The 24,831-nt window shown below is 41.6% G+C and overlaps 1 protein-coding gene across 2 annotated transcripts in view; it reads right to left on the bottom strand.

The window, feature by feature from the left end:
• TUT4 (terminal uridylyl transferase 4) overlaps window positions 1-24,831 on the bottom strand; it is an 83,432-nt gene that overhangs the window by 48,902 nt on the left and 9,699 nt on the right. For both annotated transcript variants that reach the window (XM_075067613.1, XM_075067614.1), the window contains exons 2-7: window positions 23,564-24,236; window positions 21,478-21,641; window positions 19,973-20,089; window positions 16,605-16,782; window positions 11,912-12,000; window positions 3,149-3,200 (exon numbers count right to left, since the gene is read on the bottom strand). In XM_075067613.1, the coding sequence (XP_074923714.1) occupies window positions 3,149-3,200; window positions 11,912-12,000; window positions 16,605-16,782; window positions 19,973-20,089; window positions 21,478-21,641; window positions 23,564-24,128 (1,165 nt within the window). In that variant the 5' untranslated portion in view covers window positions 24,129-24,236. The remainder of the gene's footprint in view (window positions 1-3,148; window positions 3,201-11,911; window positions 12,001-16,604; window positions 16,783-19,972; window positions 20,090-21,477; window positions 21,642-23,563; window positions 24,237-24,831) is intronic.

Raw genomic sequence — 24,831 nt, forward strand, 5'->3', positions numbered from 1 at the left:
CATCTCCACCTTCAATATCCTCCCATCCCCTCACTCAATGGCATAAAGGGCTAAGGAAGCCTACAAATCCTTCAGTTCCATTGCCAATACAGAATCCTGAAGGAGTAGGATTCTACAGTAGCAGGAAAGGAGGTTGGAGCATGAAATCCAAATGGACAATACATTGTTAAGAACCACAGTTACTGTAAGGTAAGTAATCGTTCGTTCTTCTTTGAGTGATGGTTCACATGGATTCACTCTTGGTGACAAACAAGCAATTACCTGGTTTGCTTGGAAGTGGATCAGAGAAGTCTTACTTAAATAAAAATTGCAGAAGAAGCCTATGAAAATGAGCATCTAATGTTGGAACCTCTGACGAAGAACAGTGTGTTGGAAATGTATAGACTGAGCTGCACATAGCTGCCCTACAAATTCCAGAAATTGGACATACTTCAAACAGGCAGCACAGGCTGCTTAAGCTCTATTGAAATTAGTCTAACATGTCTAGGTGTATCTAACTTGGCTAACTCTCTGACCAGTGAGTAAGTATGGAATAGCCCTTTGAGGAACTTTGATACCATCAGGTTGGGGCGGCGGGAGGCATAACTTTAGAGGCAAATGGTATGGTAAGCAGAAATTGCTGCAAGATGGCCCTTAACAGAACTGAACAAAAGGCCAGTCTGTTTTAAGTGTGATAGGTAGTTGAGGGTCTTTGGTATTAAGGCCTGGATCAGGTCCAGAACCTCTTGAGCTGCCCATATTGAGAACACTTTCCATTTGGAAGAACATATATTTCTGGTTTATGTTTTCCTGCTCTCTATTAGGACTTCCTGCACTTGGAGGGGACAGTCTCTCTCTATGGTACTCAGCCAGCAAACAGCCACACTGTCAGTTGCAGTGACTTAGGGTCTGGGTGGTGTATCTGGCTCTGGTGCTCTGAGATCACTTTCGGGTAGTCTGGGAGCTAGATCAGTGGCTGAATGGACATGTGTATTAGTTCTGTCAGCCAAAACTTGCTAGTGCAGAATATTAGACTAATCATGGCTTTGTCTCTTGATTTTGGAAGTTACCCTGGGGATGAGGGAAAATTGGTGAAAATGCACATAGAATGCCATGAGATCCTTGCAGAAAGAAGCCATCCAGTAACTACCCCAGGTTCACAACCCCTTTGGAACTAAAGTTCTGGCTCTTTGCATTGACACTGGGGGCAAACACGCCTATCAGATGGTTCCCCCAATGCAAGAATATCAGCTTTATGATGGATTTCCTCAATGTACACTCATGTGTGGTAACAGACTGACTGCCAGGTTGTTGCTGACTCCTAGGAGATGAAGAATCATTAGGGTTATCCCGTGATGGTGGCACCAGGTCCAGAGCTTCTTAGTTTCTAGAACTAGGAGGAAGAAGTGTGCACCACCTTACTTGTTTATATAGTGCATTGTTGACCTGTTGTCCAGCACGATCTGCACTGTGGAGTTTTGGGAAACAGGTAGGAAGGGCAGACAGGTTAGTGTGATGGCTCTGAGCTCCAGGACATTGATGTGAAGCACTGTATTTTCCAGGGACCAAGTCTCTTGCATCTTTAGATGGTCTGGGTGGGCTCCCCAAGCCTGTTCCTGATACATCTGTGATTAGAGTCCTTGTAGGGGAGGGAACCCACTGAACACATTTGTGGGTTCCTTCCACCATCTGAGTTCTGTGATGACGTGAGATGGAATCATGATCTTCTCATACATCTGGTGTTTTGCCAGGGAACAGACTGGTGTGAGCCAGAGTTGGAATGGCCAGAGATGAAGTCTAGCAAGTGCCATCACATACATCCATACTAATATATGGCCGAGCACCCCAGACATGTCTGACTCATCACAGACAGGTTTGATTCTATCCCAACCTCTAGTGACTACGCTGAAACCTGGAGCCGATTATGGCTTTTTTGCACTCTATCACCTGCAATATGGTAAGATGATTTTTTGGGGAGTTTACTAAGAGGCCCAACTGAGAGAACACAGTGTCAATTCCAGGCTTGCTGCCATCTTCTGGGATCTGCACTGCTTCAGCCAATTGTCCAGGTAAGAGTAGATAGGAATGCCCTTCCTGCTGAGATGTGCCGCAACTATCACTAGGCATAAAGACCCTTGGTTCCATGGAGTCCAAATGGCAGTACCTCATACTAGTAATGAGTGGACCCACCATGAAGCTTAGGTACTCCTTATAAGACGGATGGAGGGCTATGTGGAAGTACATATCCTGGATGTCAAGAAACACTCATCAGTCTCGAGAGATGCAGACAAGCATTACCATCCTGATTCTGAGGTGGTGCATATACACATTCAGTCTCTGCAGGCCTAGGATAGGACAAAAACCACTTTCTTCTTTGGGATAAGGAAATATTGGGCGTAGTATCTCTTCTATGCCTCCCAAACAAAGCAATGAGGCCATTTCTCTTAATAACAGGCTCTTGTGAGAAGGACCCCTGCAAATGTATAAGGAGGAGAGCAGGGTAGGAGCTGTTCTTCAATTTATTTTTGGCCTACCTAATTATACTTCAATACTTGACTTGCCAGAGTTTATGGTCCTTTCTATTCTCCTCAGTGTGACTTGACTTGCAATTTTTAAAGTATGCGTTTTTTCCTCTAACTCCCTCTTTTACTCTGTTTAGCCATGGTGGCATTTTTTGGTCCTCTTATTATTTTATTTGGGGTATCCTTTTAATTTGAGTCTCTCTTATGGTGTTTTTTAAAGGTTTCTATGTGTCTTGCAGGCATTTCACCCTTGTAATTTTTCTTGTAATTTCCTTTTTAAAGTTAAAAGCTGCTGTCTACGGCTTCTTTGGTATTTTCCCTCCACAAAGATGTTAAATTTAAATACATTATAGTCACTATTACTGATCAGTTCAGCTATATTCACCTCTTGGACCAGATCCTGTGCTCCACACAGAACTAAACTAAGAATTGCCTCTTCCCTTGTGGTTTCCAGGAAGCAGTCAGTATCAGTCTAGCACCATTCACTAGCATTACTCTGACTGAAAAAAGCTACAGTAAAACAAAATCTCTATCCTTTTTGTAATTAAAATATTCTGTGCGCGCTTTGTTCTATTTTTCCCAGCAATGTTAGTACAAAAAGCAGTTAAGTAAGCAAGCATTAACTACAGATAAAGAAGGTAACTCACCAGAGTTTTTTAAAATGTCAAGCACCTGTATCAGAACATCTGGGTGACTCATCTGAAAATGAGGACCAAACAAAATTAGGACAGGTTATTTTCTTCAGAAATTGAATTACTGAATTTTATAATTAGTTTAACACCATTTAAGTTGTACAATTTAAATACATGTTTATCGTCAATTTTCCTACAATAATTCATTGTACTCATCTACTGATATTTATGAAAAATGTTAAAAATGTTCATCTACTCCATGAAAATGGGTGCTAACAAATAATTCAGACATCTTTCTCTTTCAAGTTATATTCTATGAATTCGTCTAGTAAACCCATCCGCTCCATCTACACATTAAAAAATAATTTGAATATTTTTGTAATCAGAATCCTCTGATATGGTGTATGTTCAGCTTTAAGTGCTGGCTCTTTACTCCTGGGGGAATTCTGTGCCACTGCACATGCTCAGGCTTTATGTCCCCCAAATATTTCTTTGCTTCCCCATAGAAAAATGACTTTCTGACTGGGAAGCAAAGGGAAGCCACAAGAGTGGTCATGCAACTCTCCTCAGCAGTATGTTTCAGGTGCCCAAGACAGCCGGTAGAGAGGTAAATCAGTGTGAGGCAGGAGGCAGGACTCAGGAAGACCCAGCTGGTGGCTCCTACTCTGCGCCAAGCTCAGCTGCTAGTCCAGGCTGGGCAGGGGAGGACGGGATTTCCTCTTCCCCTGCCCGGCATCTGGGGCTGGATCAGACCCACCCCCAGATTTCTCCCCCAGCTGCAGGAAGCTAGGCAAACTCCCCCTTCCTCCTCCACCCCTCCCCTCGCTTCTTGCATTCATTGCTCCTCAGCTGCAGGGAGCTTCTTCCCCATCTGCCCAAGCCCCGCACATCCAGATCCCCTCATACCCAGACCCTTCCACCGAGCCTCAGCCCCCACACTCAGAACCCCCCTCGATAAGCCCCACTCCCCCTGCATCACCCCAGCGAGCCACTTGCACCCAGATTCACACCCTACTGAGTCCTACTCCCCGAGCATCTGGACCTCTCCACTGAGCCACCCACACCCAGACCCCCCTGCCAAGCTCTATCCCCGCCCCTAGACCCTCCCACCCCCAGCCCACTGAGCCCCAACAACCTTCATCTGGACCCCCCTGCAGAGTTCCATTACCATTGCACTCAGAAACCCCCAAGCCCCTGTGCATCTAGACACACACCTCCGCACCCGGATCCTCCCACTGAGCCGTCCACACCCTGATTGCCACACACAGAACCCTCTCAACTCACACCTGGATCCCCTCCATACTTGGATCCTACCTTGCTGAGCCTGCCTCCCACATCTGGTGCACTTGGCATGGAGGGACAGAGCCCTGGGGTGTTTCTGGGGCAGGTCCAGTCCTTGCACTGTCAGGGTTGGGTGCAGTCTCACCACTGAGTCCATGTCCAGGGAGGGGGGAAAGCTGCACAGTGATCTCCCACCTCTATGCAGCCAGTGGCCTGTGCTCCCCAATGCCATGCTGGAGCCTCTACATTTATTTGACAAATAACATTTGCAGAATTAAAAAATATCATGCGCAGCATTTTAATTTTTTGGCACAGAATGCCCTCAGGAGTAGCTCTTGAACTTGTCAAATAAATAAGTAGCATGAAGTTTGGTTTACTTAATGAATTTTGTTAAAAGTAACATTTTTATACATGGAAAAAATTCTTATTTTTCAGATTTCAAAACAATATTTTAAAGGTGAACTGGAAATAGTTTACCAAAAATGAGTTAAAAATTTATTTCTATGTGCTCAGAGACCCAACCAACAACAGACATGGGGTACTGAGCATATATTTGCTTTAAAAAGGTATCCCAGTGTAGTTCCAGCTGATCCTAATTGCTGCAACACCTCAGAAAGCAATACTCAGATATGCACCCCAAAGTACCAACACAGATGTCATGAACTTCACTGGAACAACACAGTCAGCCCAAAAGGGCCAACAGCAGTAAGGTTTTTTAGTACGTTTTGGGGGCGTTGGTTTTGTTTTGTTTTACTTGTGTGTTTTGTTTCTTACATTGCTTTTGTATTAAGTTAAAGATGATCATCCCACGTTATAAAAATGCACCAATAACCTTAGCCTCCGAAGGGCCAGCTCCATTATTCTGGAGCAGTTTTCAGTATTTGTGATATCTGGGACGTGACATTAACAAGGAGCTGAGTAGAATATCAAAGGAAATGTGATGGCAATTTTAAGACAACTTTCCATAAAGTTTGAGTGTTTAGTGACTTTTCCACACTTACTACTTGGGCATCCTGCACATAAAAATACACAGTTTATTTGGGGTAAACTATTTGCATTTAATCTCCAATGCTTAGAAGCAGATTCAGTAGAATAGAAAAGAAAATGGCTAGTAGCCCACATAAAGCTGCAAAAAACTGAAATTAAAGCTACCATGTAGATGTAATTTTCTTGAAACGATGCAAAACGATAAATGTTTTGTCAATTTGACTTACAATTAGGGCTACCAAGCTATTAAAAAAATTAATCACAATTAATCGCACTGTAAATAATAGAATAACATTTAAATATTTTGGCTATCTTCTACATTTTCAAAGATACTGATTTCAGTTACAGCACACAATACAAAGTGTACAGTGCTCACTTTGTATTTATTTTATTACAAATATTTGCACTGTAAAAACAAAAAAAATAGTATTTTTCAATTCACCTAATATAAGTACTGTAATGCAATCTCTTTATCATGAAAGTTGAACTTACAAATGTATAATTATGTGCAAAAAAAACCTTCATTCAAAAATAAAACAATATAAAACTTTAGAACCTACAAGTCCACTCAGTCCTACTTCTTCTTCAGCCAATTGTTCAGACAAACAAGTTTGTTTACATTTGCAGGAGATAAAGCTTCCTAGTTCTTGTTTACAATGTCACCTGAAAGTGAGAACAGGCATTTGCATGGCACTGTTGTAGCTGGTGTCACAAGATATTTACATGCCCAATGCACTAAAGATTCACATGTCCCTTCAAGCTTCAACCATCATTTCATAGAAAATCATAGAATATCAGGGTTGGAAGGGACCTCAGGAGGTCATCTAGTCCAACGCCCTGCTCAAAGCAGGGCCAGTCCCCAGACAGATTTTTGCTCCATATTCCTAAGTGGCCCCCGCAAAGATTGAACTCATAACCCTGGGTTTAGCAGGCCAACACTCAAACTACTGAGCTATCCCTCCCCTCTCATGCATCCATGCTGAAGATGGGTTCTGCTCAGTAATGATCCAAAGCAGTGCAAACCGAGGCATGTTCATTTTCATCCTCTGAGTCAGATGCCACCAACAGAAGGCTGATTTTCTTTTTTGGTGGTTTGGGTTCTGTAGTTCTCACATCAGAATGTTGCTCTTTTAAGACTTCTGAAAGCATGCTCCACACATCCTCCCGCTCAGGGTACGTCTACACTACGGGATTATTCCGATTTAACATAAAACTGGTTTTATAAAACAGATTGTATAAAGTCGAGTGCACACGGCCACACTAACCACATTAATTCGGAGGGGTGCGTCCATGGTCTGAGGCTAGCGTCGATTTCTGGAGCGTTGCACTGTGGGTAGCTATCCCACAGTACCCGCAGTCTCCCCCGCCCCATGGAATTCTGGGTTGAGAGCCCAGTGCCTGATGGGGCAAAAATCATTGTCGCGGTGGTTCTGGGTACAGCCTCACCGCTCCCTCCATGAAAGCAGCAGATAACCATTTTGCGCCTTTTTTCCTGGGTGAACTGTGCAAACGCCATAGCATAGCAAGCATGGACCCTGCTCAGATCAATACTGCAATCGTGGACGTTGTAAACACCTCGCACATTCTCGTGCAGTCTATGTTGAACCGGGACCTGCAAAGCCAGGCGAGGAGACAGCGGCTACGGCAGAACGGCGACGAGAGTGATGAGGACATGGACACAGAATTCTGTCAAACTGCGGGCCCCTGCGCTTTGGAGATCCTGCTGGTAATGGGGCAGGTTCTAGCCACTGAACGCCAATTTTGGGCCTGGAAACAAGCACAGACGGTGGGACCGCATAGTTTTGCAGGTGTGGGACGATTCCCAATGGCTGCGAAACTTTTGCATGCGTAAGGGTACTTTCATGGAACTTTGTGACTTGCTTTCCCCTGTCCTGAAACGCCAGAATACCAAGATGAGAGCACCCTCCACAGTGGAAAAGTGAGTGGCAATAGCCCTCTGGAAGCTTGCAATGCCAGACAGCTACCGTCAGTCCGGGAAAAATGATTTGGAGTATGAAATCTACTGTGGGGCTGCTGTGATGCAAGTAGCCAAAGCAATCATTAAGCTGCTGCTACGAAAGGTTGGACTCTGGGAAATGTGCAGGTCATAGTGGATGGCTTGCTGCAATGGATCCCTAACTGTGGTTGGGGCGACAGATGCAACTCATATGCCCTATCTTGCATCGGAGCACCAGGGCACCCACACGTAAACAGCAAGGGTATTTTCAATGGTGCTGCAAGCACTGGTGTGGATCACAAGGGACGTTTCACCAACATCCACGTGGGATGGCCTGGAAGGGTTCATGACGCTCACGTCTTCAGAAGCACTGCTCTGTTTAAACTGCTGCAGCAAGGGAATTACTTCCCAGACCAGAAAAAACAGTTGGGGATGTTGAAATGCCTGTAGTTATCCTGGGTACCCAGCCTACCCCTTGATGCCATGGCTCATGAAGCCATACAAGGCAGCCTGGACAGTGGTCAGGAGCTGTTCAACTACAGGCTGAGCAAGTGCAGAATGGTGGCAGAATGTGCATTTGCCCCGTTTTAAAGCGCATGCTGGCGCACATTACTCACTCGCTCAGACCTCAGCCAAACCAATGTCCCCTTTGTTATTGCTGCTTGCTGTGTGCTCCACAATCTCTGTGAGAGTAAGGGGAGACCTTATGGCGGGGTGGGAGGCTGAGGCAAATCACCTGGCCGCTGATTACGCGCAGCCAGACACCAGGGCGATTAGAAGAGCACACACCAGGAAGTGGTGTGCATCAGAGAAGCTTTGAAAATGAGTTTCATCACGGGCCAGGGTATGGTGTGACTGCTTGTGTTTTGTTTCCCCTTCATGAACCCCCCGCTCCTTCATTGACTCACTTCCCTGTAAGCAACCCACCTTCCCTTCAATTACAGCTTGCTTAAGGAAATAAAGTCACTATGTTTAAAAATCATGTATTCTTTATTAAAAAAGTCATTAAAAAAGAGGGAGAGCTGACAAGGTATCCCGGCTGTGGTTTGGGAGGAGGAATAGGAGGGAAGGAAAAGCCACTAAAAAACATTTCAATGTAATGACAGCCTTTTGATTGGACTGTCCACGGGGGTGGAGTGGGCGGGTGCATGAAGCCTTCCCCCCACACGTTCTTACATGTCTGGGTGAAAGATATGGAACATGGTGAGTGGTGGAGGTGGTTACACAGGGGCTGCAGCAGCACTCTGTGACCCCGCTGCTCTTCCTGAAGCTCCCAGACATCGGAGGGATATCAGTTTGATCACGCAGCAGCCCCAGCGTTGCATCCCGCCACCGCTGATCTTCCTGCCTACACCTCTGATCTTCCTGCCGCCACCTCTCATCTCGAGCGTCTCTCCTATCCTCACGTTCGTTCCTCCTATCCTCACGTTCACTGGCATCTTTCCTGTACTTTGCTACCACATCCTTCCACTCATTCAGATGAGCTCTTTCATTGCGGGTTACTTCCATGATTTCTGAGAACATTTTCGTCTCGCGTCTCTTTTCCTCCACCTTATCTGAGCTAGCCTTCGGGATGGAGTAGGGAGCTTGAAAAATTTGCAGCTGCATGAGGGAGAGGAAAAAAGGGAGAGAAGTATTTAAAAAAGATACATTTTACAGAACAATGGTTTATACTCTTTCACAGTGAACAACACTATTCACCTTACATAGCACATGTGATTTCACTACAAGATCGCATTTTGCATCTTAATATTGAGTGCCTGCGGCTCTGGTGTTACAGATCTCACAGACGCAGGTCCGAGCATCAGAATTCAGCTTGCATGCGGCCATGGTAAGCCATTGTCTTTCGGCTTCTGCAGCTTTCATATACACAGTGCCTCCTTTCCAAATATCAACAAATCCCATTCAGTGATGCTTCTTTCCTGTTACATGCAGCAGCAGAAGCCAACCCCCCACAATCCAATTCTCTAGGATGACTGCTTTACCCCTCCCCCCACCACATGGCTGGTATCATGGAAGATCACTGCTAATCACCCCCCCTTACACCCCCCACCACATGGCTGGTAGCTGGGAAGATCCTGCTAGCCAAACACGAAAAAGCTCAGCGCTATTTCCCCTCCTCCCCTCCCCCGTTTGGCTACGTGCAAGGAAGGATTTCTTTTAAGCAACAGCAAACAGCCAGTAGGAAAATGGCCATCTCTCTCCCCTTAATTAAATTCCTGAATTTCAACTAGGTTACCATGAACAATATCACTCTGCTGATGATAACAGAGTGAGATAAAGAACGGATGTTTCTTGAATGCCAGCAATCACCGGGACCATACGCAGCTATGCTTTGTCATGCAATGATACCCGATTACTTGCTACATGCATGGCGTGGTAAAGTGTCCTACCATGGTGGACGGAACAAGGCTGCCTTGCCCAGAAACCTTCTGCAAAGGCTTTTGGAGTACCTTCCAGGAGCGCTTCATGGAGATGTCCCTGGAGGATTTCCGCTCCATCCCCAGACACGTTAAACTTTTCCAGTACTTTACGGGCCGCGAGTGCATCCCAAGTCCTCAGGGCAAATTAATCATTAAAAAAAGCTTGCTTTTAAACCATGTTTATATTTACAAAAAGGCACACTCACCAGAGGTCGCTTCCATGGCTTCACTGTCTGGCTAGTGGCTTGGGAGGGCTGGGAGGGTAATTCTGTCTGGGTCAGAAAAAAGCTCCTGGCTGTTGGGGCTATGTGCTGTGTGCTCTCTGCAAGGTCCTCCTCTTCCTCCTCCTCCTCATCTTCCCCCGCAGAATCCTCAGCAGCCGGTTGAGATTACACCCCCACCTCGGAATCCATGAGCAGGGGTGAGGTAGTGGTGGCGCAGCCCCCTAAAAATGCATGCAGCTCAGCGTAGAAGCGGTGTTTTGCGGCCCTGACCCGCACCTTCCTTTTGCTTCTTTGGTTCTGGTAGCTTGTCTGAGCTCCTTAACTTTCATTCTGCACTGCACTGAGTCCCTGGTGTGGCCTTTTTCCATCATAGCCTTGGAAATTTTTTCAAATATTTTTCATTTTGCTTTGGAATGAGTTCTGTTAGCACTGAATCTCTCTCCCATACAGCGATCAGATCCAGTACCTCCTGTGCAGTCCATGCTGGAGCTCTTTTCAATTCTCAGGAGACTACATTGCTACCTGTGCTGATGAGCTCTGCATGGTCACCTGTGTTGGTGAGCTCTCCACGCTGGCCAAACAGGAAATTGAAATCAACAAGTTTGCTGGGCTTTTCCTGTCTACCTGGCCAGTGCATCCAAGTTCAGATTGCTGTCCAGAGCGGTCACAGTGGTTTGCCCTGTGGGTGTGGGATACCGCCCGAGGCCAACACCGGTGATTTGCGGCCACACTAACACTAATCTGATATGGTAATATCGATTTTTTGCGCTACTCCTCTCGTCAGGGAGGAGTACAGAAGCCGATTTAAAGAGCCCTTTATATCGATATAAAGGGCCTCGTAGTGTGGACGGATGCGGTGTTAAATCGGTTTAATGCTGCTAATATCGGTTTAAACACGTAGTGTAGACCAGGTCTCAGATTTTGGAAGGCACTTCAGATTCTTAAACCTTGGGTCAAGTACTGTGGCTATCTTTAGAAATCTCACACTGGTACCTTCTTTGCATTTTGTGAAATCTGCAGTGAAAGTGTTCTTAAAACAAACATATGCTGGGTCATCATCCAAGACTGCTATAACTTGAAATATATGGCAGAATGTGGGTAAAATAGAGCAGGAGATATATAATTCTCTCTCAATGAGTTTAGTCACAAATTTAGTTAACACATTATTTTTTTAACGAGTGCCATCAGCATGGAAATATGTGTTCTGGAATGGTGGCCGAAGCATGAAGGAGCATACAAATGTTTATCATATCTGGCACATAAATACCTTGCAATGCCTGCTACAAAAGTGCCATGCGAACGTCTGTTCTCACTTTCAGCTGACATTGTAAATAAGAAATGGGCACCATTATCTCCTGTAAATGTAAACAAACTTACTTGTCAGGAAGTAGACTGAGTGGACTTGTAGCCTCTAAAGCTTTACACAGTTTTGTTTTTGAGTGCAGTTGTAACAAAAAAATAATAATCTACATTTGTAAATTGCACTTTCACGAGAAAGATTGCACAACAGTACTTGTATAAGGTGAACTGAAAATACTGTATTATATAAAGTGAGCACTATACATTCTGTATTCTTTGTAGCAAGTCAAATTAATATATTTGAAAATGTAGAAAAAACGTCAAAAAAAAATTAATAAATTACAATTGGTATTCTATTGTTTAACAACGTAATTAAAACCACGATTACACAGGATTACTTTTTTTAACCGCGATTAATTTTTTTGAGTTAATCACATGAGTTAACTGCGATTAATTGACAGCCCTACTTACAATATATGAGAACACCAAATAACATTCAAACTATGTGCTACTTGCTACAATTACCCTTAGTGGAAGATAAAGACAATGGAGCAGATATAACGTGCAGGTTATTGACTCTTTTTAGTTATGACAAGATACTACTTACCTTGGAGGGAAATTTTATGTCAATATTAACATCACTGGTTTTAAAAGCAAATCTAGTTAGACAGGAGCCATACATCCTCAGTGAACACTCTGGAAAACAGAGAAAGGCTTTGTAACTGGGCTGGCCGCCTCCAGTACCCCCCTCCTGGCCTAGGGTAGTCTGCCTCATTTTCCCCTCTTGACTAATAAAATCTCCCATCTTGGTCAAAAACAGCCCTCTCTGAAGACTAGGTTTATTAATAAAACTCAAAACCGCAAAACAAAGTTCATTCATAGGTCCACACAACCCAAGATTTCTTTGTCTCCTCTCAGGTCTTCCTGCCTGGGGCCTTGGCAGTCTCTCCCCCACTTGGAAAGAGTCTTTCCACATAGATCAATATCGGGAAGGAGGGAAGGGCAGGGAAAGCCAGCAGGAAGTCTTACAGCGTGGCTCAGCTGAATTTGCTACTGCTAGGGGATAAAAAATAGCAGAGCACACATTCCTTTGAGGGCTCTGAGACCCAGGGGCGGCTCCAGGTCTAGCACGCCAAGCACGAGGTTGGGGCGGCATGCCGCGGGGGGTGCTCTGCCAGTTGCCAGGAGGGCAGCAGGCAGAGTGCCTTCGGCGGCATGCCTGCGGAGGGTCCACTGGTCCCACGGCTCCGGTGGACCTCCTGCAGGCGTGCCTGCGGAGGGTCTGCCGGTCCCGCGGCTCCACCGAAGTCGCGGGACCAGCAGACTATCTGCAGGCACGCCTGCAGGAGGTCGACTGGAGCCGCGTGACAGGCAACCAGCAGAGCGCCCCCCGCAGCACGCCACTGTGATTGGGGCAGCAAAATGTCTAGAGCCGCCCCTGCTGAGACCTATCCCCTTCACCATGTTTCAGCACAAGCTTAGTCAGTTAAGCCAGGCTCTGAGACTTGTTGCCATGAGTTTGTGTTTTTTTTAGCAGTGTATATGTACCATCCCAGGCCTTTGTGCTTCGAGAGGTTTCCTCAGTCTCTGCAGACTCCACCACAATTTCCAGGGCTCTCCCCACTTCACTGCAACTTCCTGCTCCAGGGTTGAATTACCTGATTCAACACAAGTATGCCTCATTCTGTAATCAAGATTAGTTAGCTACAGCCCTCCTAGCCCTTAAGGGACAAGCCACCCTATTACAGGTTTAATTAATGATGGGCCAAATTATCCCCTCACTGATGACATTTAAAACTTTCTTGAGACACTATACCAAACCTCAGCAGTTATACTCTAATGAATGATTAACCACCTCCCCCACTGGGTTACTCATTCTAGCCACACTTCCAGACTCAAAGAATACAATTTTCACACTCTCACAACAAAGAAAATACTGTTCTCTACAAAAAAATTTATTTATTTTTTATCCTGTAAATTACAGTTCATGTCATGGTGTTAGTGTATACTTTTTAATAAAGTTTAGGTGGTTATCAAGTAGCACTGTTACACCTGAGCATCCAATCAGCTGTAAAACTTTTGACTGATATACTCCTTTGCCACAAATATTACTCCTTGTATTTACCATAGCATCTGTGCCAAATAATTAGATTAGCAAGTGCCTATGCATTCATTATTCAATAGTAAAACTTATACACAAAACATAATTGGGCAACCTGAAAACCATCATAGCCGCAGAAGTACAGTATCTACTTAAACAATTGTACTTCTATAGCTACAACGGTTTCTGATCAGTTCAAATACATATTAGGCCTGCTCTAAGCCACACAATGGTATCATAAGCAAATGCCATTCCATCACATAAAATTATTTATCAAACATTTTATGTAGGAGACAATTATTCTGCGACGTTTGTGCTGTAGTCATTGGACAAAATCAGACTAGCCACAAAACTGGGAGTAGTCTCTCCTCCCCACAATTTAGGACATGCTGCTAAAACAGTGTTAGTTGCCTTTATCATGGCTGTGATCAAAACAAAGAATCTGCAGATTCTCAGGAGAAATCATAGCTTGGTAGAAACTGTTTTCCATGTATATACAGAACATTCCACTGACCAGAAGTAATGAGGTCCTGTGGAATAGACTTGTGTTATGTTAACCATGGAGCTAAAATTGTCAAAGTCATCGTTTTTCATGCATCCCTGCAAGAGGGGAGTTGATGTCTGTTTTTTATGGTGGACTCTTGTGAACAAAACAACCAGAAGGTTCAACTGTTCCTGAACTGTTACTGGATAAAAATTTAGCCAGAGTTTGATAAAAATAAAATCCCGAAACCAGTTTTTAAAAAGGAGCACAACAAATTGTCTTTCATTACTAGTATAATTTTCTCTATTTACCATCATATTTTAGTTAATATGCATAGTGTATGGTTAAGAATAGATAATTACTCCTAAAATGAACAAAAAGGTCTTAATTACTACTACACTTTTATTGAGAAGGAAAAAAAAAAAGAGCTATTTATCAAACAAAAAAAGACAACATTAATTTCTAGGCAGTTTTGATATAAATGAAATCTGCTAGAAAAGCTATTGTCTGTCAATGAAAGACCAATACCTCATTCACTGCAGTGTCTCTGATCATTGAACTATTGCTAACTTAATGCTGACACATTTGTCTAGCTTCAAATATCTGCCCTCTTGTTTTGAGTCTACCAATTAGCATCATAGGAGATAAGAAGTTAAAGCAAAGAAGGAAAATAAAATCAACAACATAAATTATAGGGACATACATAAATTGGATTTGAAAGTTAAATATTTTGTTAGTGAAATAACATGAGGGATGGCTGATGCATGAAGATTTACAAAATATGTGATCAAAATAAAGAGTTTACAAAATATATGAGCAAAATAAAGCAAGGAGGAGGAGGATGGGTGAAGCTGACACTGAATCTACAGAGGGGTATTATGTAAGTATTTTGGCTGACACAGCAGAGACAGTTTGCATAGCTGTAAGAAAAATAAAGGCATTCAGGTGTTTCTTGGAAGCCATAACAGACCTCCAAAGCTATAAGAGAAGGACAGGGGCGGCTCCAGGCACCAGCACGCCAAGTACGTGCTTGGCGCGGCAAGCCACGGGGGGCGCTCTGCCGGTTGCCGCAAGGGCGGCAGGCAGGCTGCCTTGGCAGCTTGCCTGTGGAGGGTCCGCTGGTCCCGCGGCTTCGGCGGACCTCCCACAGAAACGCCTGCGGGAGGTCCGCCGAAGCCGCGGGACCATGGACCCTCTGCAGGCAAGCTGCCGAAGGCAGCCTGCCTGACATGCTTGGGGCAGCAAAATGCCTAAAAGCTGCCCCTGGAGAAGGAGAAGGAGAAGAGAAGCAATGAAGGCAAAATAAAAAAAATTATATATGGAAGGTTTTGATGAAATGAACAAGACAAAAGTACTTTCATCAATAAGTGGTAATACTGTAATAAAAAAAAAAAGCAACAATGTTATCTAGTCTATTAATTTAAATGGCATTTAAATTTTGCCTAGAAAGCATATATGGCCTGATTTAAAAAGGTGATCAGCACCTGCAGCTCCCATTGACTTCAGTGGGATTTGTGGGTCATCAGCACTTCTGAATATCAGGCCCATAGTGAATTTTAAACAGCAATTTTCTTGATAATTTTCAAAATTCTGATGCTACTATCCATAACCACCACAGGCCTTTGCAATGTACGGTTCATATTTGGCATGTGCAATAATACTCAAATCACTGAAAGTCCAAAGAAAACAAACTTAAAGCCAGAGTTAATCCCACTAGAAACATACATCTTCCAAGTATAATTATTTAAGGAGATCACTGACACTGAAACGTCACTGACTGCACACAATCTTTTCCACTAACAGAAGTGCCATCCTGGTTATTTACTAATCCCCAGGTTGTTTACAAATTCAATCAAGCTAGTTTATGTCGTTACTGCATTGGTGAGGGTAACTCACCACTGAACTTCTAAACTGCCAATGACATTAAAAAGAGAGAGCACGAACAGTATGAAATAACATTTGGAATTTAGATACTCAGATTTAAACAAAATTATCAACTTCTGCAAGCAATTTTGCTCAGGTGAGGACCCATTGCCCTCATATTTAACATGGAGAGATCTGAGAGCTATGCTTCTTCTTGATTTAAGAGACCTCCACTTTCAGTAAAATAATGCATATGAAGACTTGTAGTCTATGTTGCACCTATGTATCAAGGGTGACCTACAAATAAAACTATTGGGGTTGACTATTTTTTTTGCTGTTTCTTTCTAATTTTTTTAAAACTGTATTAATTCAACTCTTGTCTATCCTGATGGATTCCACAGACAACTGGAGAACTGGTAAAGAAAAAGTAAAACTTAATTAATTGAGAAGGGAAGTGACATTTAGTCACACTGTTTAAAACTCTTTATTTTGTTTACATCTATTTAATTTAAATGCATTACAAATACTTGTGAAAAGAAAGATTTTTGTTATAGCCCCACCACTATGATTCAGAACTGGGACTTTGATCCGAAAAATGCTTGTGTAAAGTTAAGCACATACGTAAGAGTCTGTGCAACTGGGAGCTACATTTCTTTGAGACTTCTAACAAGCTGGCTAACAAAACCAGAGAAGGTAAGATTTGACATTCCTGATACTTCTAAAGATATAATAAAGATATTTCAAACAAAATTAACTATTCCACACTGAGAGAGAGCAAGATTTAACCTATAATTGTTAGAATAAAATAAGAGAATGTCTTGCATTTAAAAAAAAGAGGGACGTCATGCATACCTGGTAAGGGCTGTTGAATAATCTTCTCCATCTCGTTTACAACTTCTTGGCGGATTCTGAAGTCACCATCTGATATGCCTTGTTCATTTGCTGCCTCCATGAGCGTAAAAGTCAAAGCAGCCACCTGTGCAGGGGAGGAAGGTGGGAGGCCACGCAGCTCATTTTCTTCCTGTTTTTCCTGGAGAATTTTTGGATGATAAGATAATTGTAGGAGATTATATTATTTTTAACTTGAGGGTTTCCATTATATGGTGCCCTGACCAGCACATTTCCACAGGATTCAAACTCTGCATAGCCCAACTGGCATATATGATAACTCGGCTCATGGAAATGACACTAGATGCTCCATGTTAGCAAAGGAACAGGTTCTTGCAGGGCCGACAGCCAAGGAAGGAATCTGAAGGGTTATCTTCCCTGAATTATATTTGCATGGCTGAGAGCTCTGAAACAGAGTTTATCCAAAGACATGAAAGAAGCTGTATTTTTTTTCCTGCACAATAAACACTAGTGATTGAACAGTGAGCCCATGTGCAGGACTCAATAAGCCAAACAGTTTCCCCTGACTCCCAATTAAATATAAGGAGCTTGTTCTCCTCTCACTACAGCCCAACCAGTTACTGTCATCAAGTGCTAGTTTTAAACAATTGCATTATAATAATTAACTTCATTTATTGGAGGTAACTACTTTAGGAGCATTAAAACCTGATAAATCTCAGATCACCTAGAATCAGCAGTGACACTACTTGATTCTGAAATTCACTGATTGATTGAAATTGTATGACTCCCCATGGAAACAACTTAAATCAATAGCATAGTTTTTGAATAAGTGAATAACAACCTTTTATGCATCCGCACAACACAGCATCATAATAAAAGTGTTGACCAGATCTCCACACTTATATGTGCATGGTTCAAGTTTATTTATTGAGTTAGTTCTATTTTGATTTCCTTACTTTAAAAATGAAAACATGACAATAAAAAATAATATAAATTTTGCAAGATTTTTTAAAATTATTTTGTCACTGTTGGGTTTGTTTTTCTGTGGGGTCTCTTTTTTGTTTGTTTTAGGGGGGGGATTGCTGCAGAAGCTGCTATTGGTAAGCTAGTGTAGTCACTCATCAAGGTAAATGTATCTAACCTCAGCTCTCATACATTTTATAATATGTGACTTGGTTGGTCTTTCTGCACTACTGGAATATTAACGTTAATTTTAGAACATATAATATATAAAAGAGTGTATACTTAGGTGTATAAAATTAGAAACACATGATATTTTTAGGGCTTCAACTGAGTCTTAGACCCATTGGATGGACTTCCAAGGACTTTCCCTTTCTGTGCAGCTCCCCAAATTATTTATATTCAATAGAGATGTCATGAGTGATGGAATCCTGATATGCATCATATGCTGAAGAAGAGTATTCTCAATAGAGTGTTCTCAACTGTGGAATATGCTACCACTGGAGATTAGGGAATGGCCAAATCTTCCAACCTTCAGACTACAATGTAGAACTCTTCATCAGGTATTTTCTCCAACAGCTGAGCTTCAGAATGTCCCCCGCAACCTGCTCCTGGAGAAAAACACCTATATCCAGCTACTCATAAAGGAGTAGCTTAAAAGTAAATGGTGACAAGGGAAGAACAGGTGCCTTCTCTTAAAGAATTAATGAAGACCTTTTCTAAAATGTTATGGCATTTGGATATTACAGAGATAGACATCTTAGTAATTACTCCTGGGGGAATTCTGCACTACTGCCCGGGCACATAATTAATGAGGCACACATATTTTTTAATTTTTTGCACAGAAAAAAGCTTCTGACGAAACGTTGTTGCAGTTCCGCCTTTTACCCACCAGAGGGTACTGTGGCAGCAGACAACAGCAGCAGCCCCCAGCCAGTGAGGCAAGAGAAAGAGCCTGCCTTCTTCACAGTGCCAGTCAGGCCAGGCCAGGAGACAGAGGCTATGAGGACACAAAGCATAAGCGGCGGGGGGAGCAGGGAGGGCAGACAGGGACTCGTAAGAGCTTGTGGGGGAGGACAGACTGGAGCAGGGGATGAATGGGAGTAGAGGCAGAGGGCCACAGGGAGAGGAAGGTGCAGGCCCACATGATGATGGGGGAGGGGGTTCAGAGCTACACAGGGACAGGGGAGTGGCTGGGTGGGGGCACAGAGACACATGGAGCAGGGAGGGGGTACAGAGCTACATAAGGAGAGGGGGAGGGAATGCAGGGTCACATGGGGATGGGAGAATGGGTGTCTGAGTGAGGGTGGAGGGACACGTGTGGACAGGCAGTGCAAGAACACGAGGGCGCAGGAGCACATAGAGACAGAGGCAGATGTTCCTGACTGAATGGGAGAGGCTAGGAACCAGCCAGCATCTGCATGGGGGAAGCTCCCTAACAATCCCTCCCCCACCCCCCAAAAAATCTGTTCCACACTTTTCCCATTCATACCCAACAACCCTCCAACCCACTCAGGCTCCTTCCCAGCAATTTACTTCCCTCTCCCTCAGCTCCTTCGTTATCCCTGACTCCCACAAGCCTTTGCACTGCTTCTGAGGAGTGCGGGAAATACAGTTTTCTATTGTAGGTTAAATGAATTATTACTCAAGAGTTCTGTATTAATATGCCTAATAAAGCATCTATTTGTCAAGAAACAAAAACATTTCCTGAATCTTTTTTGTTGTCTGTGTTGTTACAGACATACTTGCTGACAAGTATTTTGAAATAAATGACCCAAAAAAATTGAAACTGGTGTGTTTATATTGTGTTATTTTGACAGATAAAATATATAGAATTTTGCATAATTTTAATATATTATGCACAGAATTTAATTTTTTTGTTGCAGAATTCCCCCAGGAGCACAGAAACGCTTCTGAAAAAATTATTACTATTTTTATATGCAACATTCTAATGGGCCACACCAATTGGCTAACATGGCACTGTACCCCACAGAAGTTCTATTTTTTTAAAGGTAATACTTCTAAGAGTAAACTTTATCAAAAATTTTAGCTCCAAGCATCAGAGAGTGAACTAGACACTTCTGAGTCACCTGGATAGGTTTGTGGGTCTGGTATTCCACATTCTGTATTTTCTAGTTCAAAAGGAAATGTTATATTACATAGAAAATTCTGGTTACAACAAACAGTATTACATACTGTAAAGTACATTATAAAAATATTAATAACCTGAAACAGATTCAGTTACAAACTAGTTAGCCAGCACTAATCTCACAAAAAACAATTACTTTTTTTTTAGTTTTGATTTATCAAATTCATAGAATACACTATCAAAAAAGTAACCTGAAATTCTTACAACAAAACGAGATGTATGTATTTCACCACAGACTCAAAGTCTTCATTAATTAACTTACCATTATATTTTTCTTATGGCGTTTTTCTTTAATGTGCTTGTGAGCTCCCTGGATATTTTCAATGTGAACCAAGCAGAGTTTGCATAGATACTGGCAGTTGGCATATTCTGGGGAGCGCTGAAATAAAGAGGCCAACATTTTTTAAAAAAAGAGACAAACATTTCTGCCAGTAGTCCATGACAAATTGTGTCAATGATAAACAGTACTTAGCATTTATATAGCACCTTTTAGGTCAAAGTATTTTACAAATATTAATTAATGAAACTTCACAAGACCTCTGTGGATTGGATTATCTCCACTGGACATGATGTGAAAGTGACTTGCCCAAGGCCACATAACATGTTAGTGTCAGAGCCAGGAGTAAGACTCACAAAGTTTCTGGCTTCTAACCCTTAGCTCAGGATCACTAAGCCAATCCCCTCTCTTGTTCAAGCTCTTTAAATGTAAGGATCTGTAAAATCTCATCATCAATCCTCCCAATGTCTTTTTCCACATTGACAAGATGGGATATATTCACTGTAGTGTCAGCCTACATATGTGCTCCATTTTTCTGCCATCTTTTGTAATTTTAAAAAGTATGCATTACCATCCTCTCTCCATTCGAACATGTTTATATCTGATAAATCCACAAAGCATTTTGGAAATCTCAGCTATTAAAATAGTACAGGATTAACACACAGAACATTGTTTTAAAACACTATTTGCTCTTGCTGAATTTGGTCTTTTGTGGTTTCACAAAAACTTGATATTTTCTGAATACTCAATGTTTTCTGATTAAAATGTCAAAGTAAAATAATGTGGCCATTTTGCGTTTATCAATATAACATTCTGAGCCTTCATTTGTTTGAGGAAGAAACCTAACAAGATGAAGCCAAATATCAATCTGCTAGGGCTTATTTGACTAGTTTTAGGGGAGGGTGAAGGATCTCCTCAATATTGAGGCAGACCAAAAAATCTTCTGCGTACACATCAAAAGCAGAAGGAATCTTTTTGTTTTCTTAAATACACATATACTGACTTGGGTATTGCTTTAGACCAGTTTAAAGGAGGTGTTTTGGGGAAGGTTTTCTGGGATAGAAATGTATCGGGAAGTTTGGCATTCATTATTTACAGTACTAGGACAAGTGACATTCTATAAACACCTAAGATAGATCAGCAGTGGATCCTTTAGAGCTATCAAACTAAAAACACTGGTAAATGCTCTACATATGCCATATGGGAGATCTATGTTCAATTTTCAGTCAAAGTTTCTTGCTCTCCAGGCCAGCAATACTGAGGAAGCGGTCAGCTGTAGTGGGCAGTGTCTTATGTTACCCAAAAGAACCATTCTAAATAAAGAAGGAATAATGGCAATAGAGTCAAAAGGAAGTCCCATCCAAACAAAAGTATGGTGACCATGATCTGAAGTCTCATAGGCATGGGGCAAAAAAGGCTCTTTACCAGAGCAACACTGAATTTCACTTCGCTCTGGACAAGCAAAAAGGAACGAGAATATCACAACCTACTTTTTCTAGTCGGGAGATATAATCTCTTTCCAGTCGCTCTTCTGCTTGTTTCAAGCCTAGCTGCTGTTCTGCTGTCAGAGTAGACTCATCAATTACAACAGTGTTTTCTAAATACTCAGTCTCCAAACTATGTTCTTGAGCTGATTCAGGATTCTTCATTTTGCCTGAAGAAAGAAGTTGGCACTTAATTATTGTTTTCCAGAATAACTTTTTAAAAATAGAGAGGAGGAAGAAGTAAGCATTACAAACAATATAAGGTAGTCTGGAGGTGCTCTTATGCAGGAGTCAACTCTGTGGGCTAAACATGAGAACATTCACTGGTACTTTTTAAAGAGCATCACACAGGGCTTTAGTTACATGGTTCCCAATGACTTCAATGGGAATCAAATGGAAAATATCATAAAGAACAACAACAAAGTGTAACCTTGTGTCTCTACGGAGAAAAGACTACATTAGAATCTCTTCAATGCTCTTAAGATACCATACCTTCCAATGATGCATTGCTGTTGTTTACCACCCTTAAGAGAGACTAAAGAGCCAAGTTTTTTAATATAAGTGCTCTATCAAAAAAGAGAAAATGTAAGATATCAGTGCTGTGTAAGAGTTTTGTGTAGGAGGTAACTCTTTGGGGCAGGGATCATCTTTTTGTTATGAGTACATACAGCATGTGGCATAAAAGGACCGTGATGTGCCATGAGAATACAAATAAAAATAATAAGGTTTAAATTAAACACGTAGTGTAACAGTCACGAAAACTACCAGAAAGCTACTTTAAATAAATTCACAGAAAAATGTTTTCCAAAGCTACTATCTAGACATTTCAATTGCACCCGCTTACTAAGTCAGTATGATATTAAGAACATACTTATGTTCTGTGACACCTTAGCATTCTATAGCTATTCACAGCAACCATGCTGCACTGGAATGTTATCATTTATAAATATATAAGATTTTGAAATTACAATCCCTCCTGAAAACTATAATCTGCACATAGTTCGTTAACGTACACAACCGTCTACAGTGTACACTATTCTTATAAGCATAGCCCACATCACTGGGTGCGTTACCAAGAACAACTAGATCTTACAAGAGTAAGGAGAAGATGGTATTGAGATAGCTAGCCTGGGGACACAGATTGGCAATTGCTTAGTTATCTGATTCCTCAGTATGGTCTGTGGATGACTGGTGGTCCATGCAACACTTGCTGACGTTCTACATACAGCTTGCTGGTCACATGTTTTCCAAAGGGTCTTGCTGCTAAATTTTAAGACAGTTAAAAACACATTAATATTTTACTAATATTACTTTTCCACATCAGTAGTTGCTGTATTTACCACAAGGATGTAGTGTGACCACAAATAAAAGGGAAAGCAATCTTCACAATAGCAAGTGGCTCATGAACCATTTCTGTTAAAAGCAACACTTTGAAACAGTTTGAAAATTCCTGAACTAAGGGGCTAACTCAGAAGGAAATGAACTCTTATGTACGTATTACATTCTGTAGCTGAAGGAGACAAATACAGAGGGTTCACAAGAGTGGCTGCTGGCAGTATCTAGACTGAAAAGAAGCCATCAGTCAAAGCACCTTCTGAAGACTTTTGCAGAACAAAAATAGCATAGCAATCAGGCAAAAGGCAAGAGTGTGTGTCTTCTTCATGCTTACAGGGAAGTTTTCTTAAACTTAGATGTAGTTGATTTTTGTCTGCACTTTGAAAATTGTATTACTAATAGGGTCTAGGTAAGAGAGCATGATATTTTGAAGATTTCTGTTTTAATATTTTCTAATTTCACAAAACAACCTGAAATTGACACATAATCAGTTAAAATGTGGCTCTAAATAAATTTAAAATATTGCATAATCACTTTTAAACAACATAGAAAAGAAATTTAGTTCATTGCTATTCTTCTGACCTTTATTCTCCAAGTAACAAAGGATCTATTCACAGTACACTCTTTGTAACTGTGCTTGATGATTTTCTGTATGTAACTGAGAAGATATGCAAAGCAGAAATACTTTAGAGCCCATTTCAGATTGTTAACAATTTGTCAAAGAAAACTGAATGAAGTAGTGTGCTTTAATACTTACTGAAGTCATCAGACTTGTGCTCCACTGTTCTTTGATTTGAAACTGTCTTAACAGAGTCACCAGTCTGATCCATGCTTGTTTTTGACATATGAACACTTGGTGGATTTTCCAATACCAATTTCCCTCTTTGTGTAGTTGGTAAGGTTTCCATACTGATTCCATTCCCAGAAATATGAGAGCTTAGAGAGTTTTCTCCTGTCTGCTGAACCTTTGTCTGTTTCAGGTTTTCTACTGCTGCTGGTAAATTAAATATTTTTTTTGCTTTGCCATGACTTCGATCCTGAAGGTTTGACCCCACATCTTTAGATCCAGGAATGCAACTATTTACTTTACATGATTTATTTTCTCCTGATCTTTCAGAACAAACATCATTTTGTTTACTCTTTTTGCTACTGCTCCCACTTGGAGAACTTCTCCCAACATCTTTTACAGATTTATCATTTCTATTGTGTTTATAATTCTGATTGTTTATAACTCTGACTGTTTTGCCTTCTTCACAGACAACACGGGTAGACTTTCTTGGGTCATGATTTCCATTTTTTGAGCTCTTGGCCTCTTCCATCATAGTGAAGACCTGCTTCTTCCGTCACTTGAGACTACTTGAAACACAATTCTCCAGTAATATGATGTCGATTAAAGTCCACTGTTTGGGCACAGGAATCTGGCTGACTGTCTGCTGAGGAAAAACAATAGTAAGCATTTAAAAATATGATAGGAACAATATCAAAACTCTAAGAAAATATGTATTAAACAGACCTCCCTCTAAGGAGTAAAAAAATGTACTGGATTGAATTATGATGAAAGGAAGAAACATTTTTCCAAAAACAGTTTTCAATAATAATATTTATATTATTCTTAAAGTAAAATAAAGAAAGACTCAAGAATAATTTCCTAATAGGGGAAAGGAAGAGACAAAACAGCAGCACAAAAACTCTCTCACAGTTTTAACTGTCACCAGGTCTGTTTTCTCTCTTTTCTATATTGTTGTTGTGGTGTTATATATTGAATATTTGTCATCAGATACCATCTCTTCTTCTTTTGGCTTTAGAAGGGCGGTAAGAATTAAGGAAATCTATAACTACAGTGAGGAAAATAAGTTAATTGAAATATTAAAAACAGACAAAATTACTCTAATAAAATGTACGAATAAAATCAGCCTCTGAGGAAAGCTAATTCAGTTCTATCTATTCAAGAAAAATAATTTTTTTCTAGCACTCAAATTGTTAAGAAGCATGGATTTGGTCCTTTATTTACTGTGGCGCCTGTAT

The sequence above is a fragment of the Chelonoidis abingdonii genome, chromosome 7 (genome assembly GCF_003597395.2).
Source record: "Chelonoidis abingdonii isolate Lonesome George chromosome 7, CheloAbing_2.0, whole genome shotgun sequence".
Classification (NCBI taxonomy): Eukaryota; Metazoa; Chordata; order Testudines; family Testudinidae; genus Chelonoidis; species Chelonoidis abingdonii.